We start from the raw sequence: 10,688 nt of genomic DNA, 5'->3' as shown, positions 1-10,688 counted from the left end.
AGTTCTAATGTTAATCCCTGATGTATTTTCTTCACGAGCATTGTGCATTAGGGCCTGTTTGGATTTCAGCGGCTAAAAATTAGAACTATGTTTAGATGCTAATTAGATGATCAATGGCTAACCTCTACTATATTTAAATCTGAGTTTCTTGTGTGTCATCTCATGGTCGAGGATTCGAACTCTACTCGCTTGTATAAAAAGCAGAGATCTTTACTATATTTTAAGTGTGAGAGCGAATAAAATTTTCCTCCTACGTGAAATATAAAAAAGGGGTGTAAATGATTTGAACTCACCTCACTCAGTATAATGTATAAATAACTTGGCTTCTACCGTTACAGTTTATATATGTTTATATTATATAAAGATATCATAAATATATATATATATATACTAATAATTTTAAAAATAATATCATGTTTCAATGAAATAAGTATTTTATTTAAGAAAGATTAATCTATATAATATATAGAAGCTGTAGCACTATACGAGCTAACCGTGATCTAATTAGAATTAATAAATTCGCACTAAGAGCATCTCCAACAATGTCTTAAACTAGTGCCTCAAATTGAAATATAAGGCTCTACACAGGAAAAACCACTCCAACAGTGCCTCAATTCAACAAATTTTGTCAAAAAACTATAGGACACCCTCTCAAGTGCCTCAAATATACTACACCGTAGTGGGCTGCCCTATAATCTAGATTTGGGGCTTTACTGTTGGAGCGGGATGTTTTGTTGGTGCCCTAAATTCTATAAAATTTACTTATTTTTAAATTATAAGACATTTTTATAGGTCACGTTGTTGGAGATGCTCTAAAGTCACTGCTTGTGTAATTAGCTGTGAAATTAGTTCACGTTTGATCCTTCTAAGTAGGATCTAATCCTAGTGTTAATTGCTAATTGTTAGCATACTGTAATAGCCAACCAGATCGACAAAATAAAATCTTCACAAAAAATCAACAAGTCAATCTTAAATTTTCTAACTAATTACTATTTCTGAATTTGAAGCTAGTCAACAATAGCCGCCGAATAAGGACAGCATTCAGATCCAACACAAGGGCATCATCAACAGGAAGTTTACACAATCTGAAAATGAAACAAAACTGTAGATAAGCAATTGACAAAAGGTTCCGGGCAAAACGAAATGGACAATTTGTCAGAAGCACAAACACAACTGACGGTAAAAATTGGGACAACGTTTCTGAACATTCATCTATTTATGAGCTCCCAGCTCTGAAAGAACAGATCTTACATCCTACATGAAGAAAATTTAATCTCACACTAGCTATCACTCTTCCTCAGAAAATAGCTTCATTATTTCAGCAGAGCTCCAATGCCGTTTGAGTCCTATCAGACCACAAACATCGCTAAACAAAGTACCTCAGAAGCCTGCCTTCCACGGTAACGGGAGGCAGCATACTCAAAATCTCTCACCAAATCTGAAAAAAACGGTCCCAGTACCAGCATTGTGATCTACGATGTACTCTCCCCTTACCAACCCAAGCTTGACGCCAACGCCATATGAAGATCCATGACCTACGCGCCTGAAAAACTCCGTAGGGTTTCCTTTCACGTCCTTGGAACTTCCAAGGTCAGTCCCATGTTCAGCAAATGCATACACGTGGGTGTTTCTTATAGGGACACGCAACTCAGTAGCAAGCTGCATAGAGCCATAGATTAACAGACAAAGGCATTAGTTACCAAACAGCACCACATTGTGTGATATCACAGTGTAATTATAGGTATTCTTTCAATGAAGGAAACCAGAATAATCAACGTCAACAATATTATTAGGGATGAAAAAGGATGCATCAAATTATTAATATAATGATATGCAGCTCTCTTGCATGTTCAAGGAAAAAATGCATAAAATGAAAATCAAGAGTAATGCATACCTCAAGAATATTCCTAGAAGCGCCCAGTTCACCATTACTAAAGCCCCTAACAGAGTAAGGCCCTCCAAGTGCAAATGCATCATAGCTTGGCAAATCACCCACACAACCAGCATAATGACTATGAAGAACCAAAACAGCTGGTAGTGGCTTGCCAGCACCTTTCTCTTGCTTATTTAAATTGATGAACTTGGTCAGAGTCAGTTGATGACGGTTGAAGAATGGGTTTTTGCTCCCGATGCCAAGACCTTGGTCTAGCTGCAATCAAGGAAATTTTCCAGTTTATGTATTTAACATGGCAAAGATACAATAGAGGTTTGTAAACAAATAAACAATAAGAGCATTGGGCAAGAAAAGGTAGCTGGAAAAACATTGAATTGCAATGAATTCTTGAAAGTTTGGTGCACTGTCAAGCCTTGGAATTGAAAACAGTACTTAATAAAAAGAAAATAACAAAGAATCTGCCTTGCTCATTTTCACAAAATTGAGTGCAGTACTGAGGGCCTGTTTGGTGTGTAGCGCCGGGCGCCACGCCTAAGCTGCGGCGACCGAATCGGCCGCCACAACTGCGGCGGCAAAACTGTGGTGGCTTAGGTGCGCTACCAAACAGCCCCTGAATCTGACTTCAAAAAGTCTTACAGCCACAAGGCAAATGCTTGACTGTCAAAGGCTCACTTTGCTATATGTCCTTGAAACCATAATTGTACAGATAGCTTACCTGGAAAATGTATCTGTCTCCAACAATTGCACCATTCACAAACTCAGTATTGTCACGGGTTATATTAGCCTGAAGGAATGCCATCCGGTCAACTCCAGTACCACTGAGTGTTGTGGGAGGTCCGTCCATGCTCAAACCGCCGCTAGGCATTGCTCGTGAACCATGGGTACAGATAGTATTAGTTTCATCACGTGTTGTAATCTCTTCAACCACGAGGCCATATGTGAATTTGCTTTGCCGTGTGAAGCTCTGAGAATCCAAATAGTATTTCCATCATGTTACATATATTTCTGGAACAGTACTTTTCAAAGTAGAAAAAAGTGTGGAAGAAATCACGCAAACCTCAGTTATGTTGGCTTTAAATCCAACTCTATCGATCCAAACAGGTGGAGCCTCATCCATGTTGGGACCAGCAACAAAGACAGGACTCAACTTCCTGGTGTTGAAGCAGCTAGTTTTAAATGTACGGTTTTTACTACGATCATCCACACCATCCAAATAAGGATGAACATACTCAAGCTTGAATGAAAGATCATCCTAAAGAGTCCCCAAAAATATACATGAATAAGTAGACAGTATCAAAATATAAGGGACACTGCTGACAAAAAAGTAGAAAGCCCAAAAAAAATACTGTTAGACAGATGTTAGCTTATCAAGTACAAATAGAATATATCACCAATCATGGGACAAACCAATATTTCTTAACAATGATAATATTTAAATATATTTAAATAGAACAGAGAATAATCAAGTTTAAGATTATCTAAGTGACAAAAGTGCTAGGCAAATAGAATCCCTTTCAGATGGCTAACGCAGGGGCATTGCTCTACTTGTTTAGGGATTTTAGAAATTAATTTGTTAGCACTTAAAATGCACAGTTTCCACATGGTACCAATATAAGATTAGGAATGCCATGCTGAATTCGTTGTTGTTAAACAAATTCCTCTTACAGGTATAAAGCACCAAGTGACCGAGGTACCAGTAACAAAACCAGCAAAATAACAAAGTTCCTAAAAGAACATTCATCAACAACTAACCTGAGGGTTCAGCAGGTTGCTGGAAGTGACAGAACCAACAATAGATCTATTTAGACCATAGATGTTCCGGTGCTCAAATGACACAGTTCCTCCAGGTTGTATGGATGCCTAAAAGAAAGTTGCCATAAGATTTGAGGTTCATAAAATAATAACAAACAAGATGTACTTTATTGGAATAGTGTAGCCTAGCAATTATATACAGTGGAGGAGCTGCACCAACAGAAACTAGTTCTATGGCCCTAGGTGCAGCACAAAAATATCTAATAGAAATATCCTCAAACTGGAAGATAAGTTCAAAGAATTCTACAATCTTCTGAGACACATGAATCCAGCCCTAGGTGGTAAAATCCTAGATCCACCATTCCTTTTATAGAGAGGTTCCAGAAGAAACAGATAAATCCAAATAAATAGGTACATTACCAAAGTTGGCCGGCCTTCACGCCCAGGTACAATACTCCATTCTGTGCTTACTTCAGCTGACTTGGGTTCCAGTTCCTTAAGCTTAATTTCAACTACTATGCCCCCTTCCTTTGTCTCATCAGGACGTGGATTAACTTCTATATTTGAAAACAAAGCAAGTGAATTTATATTCTTCAGAGCCTGTTTCCCTGCTCCAATGTTAAAGATGTGGCCAGGTCGAAGCTGTAGAAGATTAGTAGTGTCACAGATTAAAAACTGAAGTCACAAAAATGTTGGGAAAAATTCATGTCAGGACAATGACAATTTAGTAAAATATATTGAGAGCAAATATTTGTGTTACACGTCAAACAACATCATAGAGAGCACAAGACCAGAAGAATCACAAGTAACGGCTACACTGAGTGCAAGTACATTTGCATGCTATATGATATTTCAATTGTTATAATCCATGTATCCTAGTGTGCAACTCATCACTGAGTTATATTAGTGAATACAGAATGTCGCAAGCATTACCATATGATAATCAATGTAATATGTTTAGTTAGTGGTTTTAATTGGTATACCTGTTGGGGCAGCTCACGGTCTATGATCTGAAGCTGGGTATTTCCCTCAACAATATTTCCAAGCTTATCCTGGAACTGGTACTCCACCTTGGTGATGTCACCCTCAACCACCTCACAGACAACCTCATTGGTGTTAAGGTTTCCAAAGTTAACAACCTGTGCGCATACGAAACCCTCGTTGTGGTACCATTTCTGGACATGGTCCCTGATCTTCTGCAGCATCCTGGCGCTCACCTTCTCCTGCTTCTTCATCATTCCCAGCACCTCTCCACGTACATTTTCTGGCAAGATGCAGGGCTTGGCACCCCTTACACGCTGCTGGTAATCGCGTTCCTGCTTGCGGAGGTAATCCATTTTCTCCCTCTCTGTCATGTCCTGGTCGAAGTCAACCTGCCCTGACTGTGACATAAGCCCCACATTGATGCACTTGAACTGCTTTGCAGCACTCCACACACTCTCCACAAAGGAGACTGTGAGCCCAATTGTGTTATCTGGCTTGGGCTTCACCTCCAGATCAACCCGCTCGAACATGCCACAGGAAACGAGTGTTTCAAGCTCCTTCAACAGCTGCGACTTGGTGTACACGCCACCAGGCTGCAGTGTGACCATTTCGAAGAAGGAATCCTCTGGCCCCGTGTAGGCGCCACCGCCGGCAGCTGCCCGGTCAAAGAACTTGAGCTCAGACAGCTTGTACCTCTTCAGCCCGCTCAGCTTCGTGAGCGGCACCGTCATGTTGACGGGGAGCCCGTGCGCGTCCCAATCCCCCGATGACTTGTCGTCCGCGTTCGCCGCACCGGCGGAGAACAGCCAGGACCAGAAGTCTCCACCCCCTCCGCCACCGGCACCACCACCCCCCGCGCCCCATCCACCCCCTCCACCACCGCCGCCGAAGAGACCCCCAGCGCCGCCTCCGAACCCCCCAAACGAGCCGAGGAGGAAGGCCGCGCTCGACGAGGCGATGAAGAAGGCAGCGCCGGTCTTAGCGGCCTCGGAGAAGACGGTAAATATCGCGGGGAGCTCGATTCTGGGCTCGGCAGGGACCGGGTCGCTGCCGTGGTGCGCACCGGCCGAGGCAGCGGCACGTATGGCGGCAGCGAGGGAGCCTCGCCATGGTGGACGAGCGGCTGGTTCGTACCTGGCGGGCGAGATGGATAAGGCTTGCCCCGCGTGGGGCTGCCCCCAGCCGCGCGGGGCCGCGGCGGCGGGCACGGAAGAGGACCGCCTCCCGCTGTGGCCCCCGGACCCCGCTGGCGGGGAACGCAGGGTGATGCCTTGGGAGGCTAGCGCCATTGCGACCGCGGATGCGGTGAGGGTAGGTGTCGACGAGGGGGGAAGGTCCGAGGACGAGGAGGGGCAGGGGGAGGGGGAGGGGTCTCCTCTCTCCTATCCTTCGCACCCCAGATTTCGAGCTTTCTGTTGAGGGTTTAGCTGCTGCAGTCCGTGGGCGCAGCGGCGTGGCTAACTCGCACGGCGGGCCGTGATGGCGTGTTTACTTCCGAAACGAGCCCTGTCGCTTGACGGGCTTTTTTTTTCCTTTTCTATTCATTTTTGGGCTTAGTTTAGGAATTCAATTTTTTTTAAAAAAATCTAATTTTCTAAGTAAAATAAACTGTTTTTTCTTAGAAAAATAAAAATCCCTTAAAAAATAGGGTTCGCAAACTAGCAGAATCAACTGCAAAAACTTGCTCATTGCTTATTCCGTGACTTGAAAGAAAATTTCGGGAGTATGAATATTTTATATTTAATTTAATTTAAATACGATAATGTAGTGATGACGTCATATATATATGCACGTGTGAAATATTACTACTTACAAATTTAGCAAACATATACATATAAAATATTGATCATCACAAAAAACATACCGAGTTTAACAAATTTATAGATAAAATTACATCATGTGCAGCTCGAAGTAGTGGTCCATAGTCGATGTAGAGAGTGAAAGTGTCCCTCGTGCATCAACCAAGAAGAAGATCAATTATCTATTAGAAAGAAGAGGAAGAAGGCAATCTTCTCATCCGATCAGTGAGCAATCACGACAATGCTCCTCAAAAACCTAAGCACAATACACCTGAACAAGTGCCACATATGTAGACGATAGTTTTGAAGGCCTACTCTTCTAATCATGCGTGCAGAGGATAAAACAAGCAGACTTGGATGTGTTGGAAACCAAAAAGTGACGCACGGACGGTCCGGCTCTGAGGCCGGACGGTCCGCGGTGGCGGCGCGGACGGTCCGCGCGTGCGCAGAATCAGTTAGGGTTCCTAGTTTCTCACGGGATTTATTACCTAAAAACGCGGGATTAACTCGGAAATCAGTTTGAAGCGGATCCAGACCTCCCCTTTATATAGATGAAGGGCTATGGCCGATTGAACCCCCAACAATCTATTAACTCAAGTCTATTTCTCGTTTTTACCTTATGCATTAGAAGTAGCTCTAGTCTAGCTCTAGTTTAGTATTCCAATTCCCAAATTCTCCGCTTCTCTTCGGCTCTACGCCGATTAGAGGAGTCTAGGTCGGCCGGCCCGAGCCTAGACAACCCCTAGGATCTCTCCTCCCCGACGGGGTCCCTCCCGGGAGCGAGATCCAGGCGCCGCCGGTGACCTTCGCCACCCCTGCGCACGCGCGGACCGTCCGGCCCCAGGGCGCGGACCGTCCGGCCCCAGGGCGCGGACCGTCCGGCCGTCAGGCAGGGAACCCAAGCCTCTGTTCCAGGTCGCGGACCGTCCGGCCCCTGGCCGCGAACCGTCCGCGCCTGTGCAGAGAGCACCGTCACGGTTCGTATTGAGTGATTGGCGCCCCCAAAAAGGCACCAACATACTTTTGGCGACTCCGCTGGGGAAGGTATTTAGATCTACTAAAAATCAGGCCCTCAAATGGCCGGTTCTAAAGATCACACCGATATCTCCCCGGACAATATCCTGAAGCCGACTGTTGAAAGTCTGACGGCCGATGAGCAACAGCAATACGAGGACTACATGCGTCAAGCGAGGGAGAAATTCTTATCACAATACACGGTGGATCGCCACCAGAAAGTTGTCAAACATGGAGAGACCGACGTCGCATCTCTTCTATCTTCGCTTCAAGTCCCCAACGTAAGTAAACCCGACGACATCCAATTTATTAAACAGTATGTAGATCATCAGCAGAATCAAATGAAACAACAGATTGAAGGGTTAGAAGAGTCAATTAGAAAATTAACGCATACGTTGGAGAAGTCTGTTGCTCCTAGTTTTCCATCATATGAGACTAGTAACAGGATATCTATGTCTAATACATCGGCAACAAATGGGGATTTGCAGACCCAACCATTATATGGTATGTCGATGAACTCATATCCAGGGCAAGTACCACCGCCGCCATCCCTGCTTGGCAGATCGGCGCCCCTGAATACGGTCGGACCGTCCGAGCTTCGGCCCGGACCATCCGGCCCATACGCGGACCGTCCGGCTTGCTCTGCCAGACAGTCCGGGCCGCCCTAGGATCGCCGCCGTCCCTGTTTGGCAGATCGGCGACCCTGGACGCGGTCGGACCGTCCGAGATGCTACCCGGACCGTCCGACTTTCTATGCCGGACAGTCCGGGGCCGTACCGGGACTACCGCGTGGCGCCCCAATAATGGCGAAAACGACCAGCCAGTTCGGATGTACCACCGTACAAACCGGGTACACATATGTGGAACCTGCTGTTGCACACCATGCACCAAATTATTACACACCACAACAGCAGTATATTTCGCCTTCTACATATTTAAACCATAATGCACCATATAATCACAGACCGATCAACACTATCGATCGGTCACGGCAAGAAGGTCGGTATACTAATACCCGACCAAATGAGCCCCATAGCCCAGGATCCGGTGGTCTACCACCGGGTGCAATGGAAAAATTAGGGAAGAGATGACTGAACTATTTCGAGATAAGTTCGGAGTTAATGTAGCCAGAGTAGGGCAATCATACCAAAAGACATATAATCACCGGTTTGACACTGTCCCATATCCACAAGGGGCAAGGATACCGGAATTTTCTAAGTTTTCTGGTGAGAATGGGAGAAGCACATACGAACACATAGGCCAGTTCCTAGCACACCTAGGCGAATTGGCTAATGGAGAAGCATTTCGTGTTCGGTTATTTTCTTTATCGCTTACTGGTACCGCTTTTGCATGGTACGCCGCCATGCCTCCTAGTCCCATTAATTCCTGGAATGAGTTAGAAAATAAATTTCATGAACATTTCTTTGCCGGGGAATATGAATTAGGATTAGCTGACTTAGCTTCAGTCCGATAAGGACGCGAGGAATTGGTTAATGATTATATCCGGAGGTTCTGGGACACTAGAAACCGATGCTTTCAGATCCATGTTGCAGACAAAGAGCTAACATGGCTAGCTTTTAATGGGTTGCTATCCTACTTAAGAGACAAATTAGATGGAACCCAGTTCTTTTCGATAGCCCAGCTACATCAGCGGGCTTTAGCCTGTGAAAGCCGATTTAAAGAGACATCAAAATCGACCGCCCGTACTATACATCTAATAGAGCGTGATAGTTCAGATGATGAATCCGCAGATGTATATACCGCTGAGTTTATTTGGCCAACAAAAGCCAAATCTTCAGCATGTTCTTCCTTACAGCCGGTTCAAAAGAATCGGCAAGAAGAGATTAAATTTACCTTTAATGTTGCCAAATGCGATAAGATATTTGATGAGCTACTTAAAAATGGCAACATCAAATTAACTCATAATATCCCTCCTATAGATGAATTAAAGAGGCGTGCTTATTGTAAGTGGCATAATTCTTTCTCTCATGCCACCAATGAATGTAATGTTTTTTGTCGACAGGTACAATCGGCCATAAATGAGGGCCGGTTGGCTTTTCAGGAAATGCAAGTGGACACACAACCATTTCCTGTTAATACAATAGATGTCGCATGCGAAAATGTCTTAGTTCGGCCCGAAATGGCCGATAAAAGCAAAAGCAAAGACATCATCATTGACGATCCTCGCACGTCAAATATATCGCAAAAGGAGATTGCTCAAAAGGCTCCGGACGATAAGGCTAAAAAGTCCGGAGGCACCGGGGGGCAGGCACAATTAATGAGCCAAGCACGATAGCCTGGCCTGAGCATCACAGACGGTATGACACCTACGTGCGGACGGTCCGGTGCTCAGACAGACGGTTCGGCTAACTCTGCCAGACAATCCGCCTATGGCCAAAGGCATCAGCCTCCACACAAAGCCTTAAAAGGGAAAGAGACGCAACGACAAAGCACATATGGTCGGTTGATCAAAACTGACTCTACTTTTGATCAGTTGCTCTCCAAGAATACTAGCAAGAAGACCGTTCTACGTGATCGGTCAACGAAGAAACCTCGGTCAACTGCTAAAACAAAACTAGTAAACAAAAAGGCTCGAAAGGCGACACAACAAGCATCGCCTATTCATCCTATGAGACCAAGGTACTTTCCACCCGTTTACTCATCGTCGGTATATTATCCTGTTCAAACATGGAATGGTACGATGATGAATCCATGGTATATGTATAGTCCCTTTGTCTATCCAGGCTGGGGGGCACCTCCATTCTATTCCTTTTGATCCATTGATCAAACGGTCATGGCCGAGAAAGATACAATCTGAAACGGCCTTTATACATTGGTGCTTTATTGAATGAGCTCCATATTGAAAAGCCGGTGACTTACATCAGGCTTAGTTCATATGCTTTTGGTTCGTCAACCTTCACCAAAAGGCAGGGGGCATATGTTGGAAACCAAAAAGTGACGCGCGGACGGTCCGGCCCTGAGGCCGGACGGTCCGCGGTCCGGACGGTCTGCGGTGGCGGCGCGGACGGTCCGCGCGTGCGCAGAACCAGTTAGGGTTCCTAGTTTCTCGCGGGATTTGTTACCTAAAAACGCGGGATTAACTCGGAAATCAGTTTGAAGCGGATCCAGACCTCCCCCTTTATATAGATGAAGGGCTACGGCCGATTGAACCCCCAACAATCGATTAACTCAAGTCTATTTCTCGTTTTTACCTTATGCATTAGAAGTAGCTCTAGTCTAGCTCT

The 10,688-nt window shown here is 45.0% G+C and overlaps 1 protein-coding gene across 1 annotated transcript; it reads right to left on the bottom strand.

The window, feature by feature from the left end:
• Nucleotides 1-1,088: 1,088 nt before the first annotated feature.
• On the bottom strand, nucleotides 1,089-6,045 carry LOC100382028 (uncharacterized). Its single transcript, NM_001174793.1, has 7 exons — nucleotides 4,630-6,045; nucleotides 4,067-4,288; nucleotides 3,647-3,754; nucleotides 2,952-3,146; nucleotides 2,610-2,858; nucleotides 1,895-2,149; nucleotides 1,089-1,659 (listed from the first exon to the last, which is right to left on the bottom strand). The coding sequence occupies exons 1-7, from the start codon at nucleotides 5,917-5,919 to the stop codon at nucleotides 1,420-1,422; spliced, it is 2,559 nt and encodes an 852-aa protein (NP_001168264.1). The 5' UTR covers nucleotides 5,920-6,045; the 3' UTR covers nucleotides 1,089-1,419.
• Between the last annotated feature and the right edge of the window lie 4,643 nt (nucleotides 6,046-10,688).

Source organism: Zea mays, chromosome 1 (genome assembly GCF_902167145.1).
Source record: "Zea mays cultivar B73 chromosome 1, Zm-B73-REFERENCE-NAM-5.0, whole genome shotgun sequence".
NCBI classification, from domain to species: Eukaryota; Viridiplantae; Streptophyta; class Magnoliopsida; order Poales; family Poaceae; genus Zea; species Zea mays.
Note: the sequence above shows the minus strand (reverse complement) of the source record. Positions and strands in the feature narration are given on the sequence as shown.

What these genes read in the sequence shown, in the direction of transcription:
- LOC100382028 (NM_001174793.1), bottom strand. Translation starts at nt 5,919, where the DNA reads ATGGCGCTAGCCTCCCAAGGCATCACCCTGCGTTCCCCGCCAGCGGGG. An exon ending in GTGAAGGCCGGCCAACTTTG is followed by an intron (nt 3,755 to 4,066) that starts GTAATGTACCTA and finishes ACTTTCTTTTAG; the next exon opens with GCATCCATACAACCTGGAGG. An exon ending in GAGACAGATACATTTTCCAG is followed by an intron (nt 2,150 to 2,609) that starts GTAAGCTATCTG and finishes CCTTGATTGCAG; the next exon opens with CTAGACCAAGGTCTTGGCAT.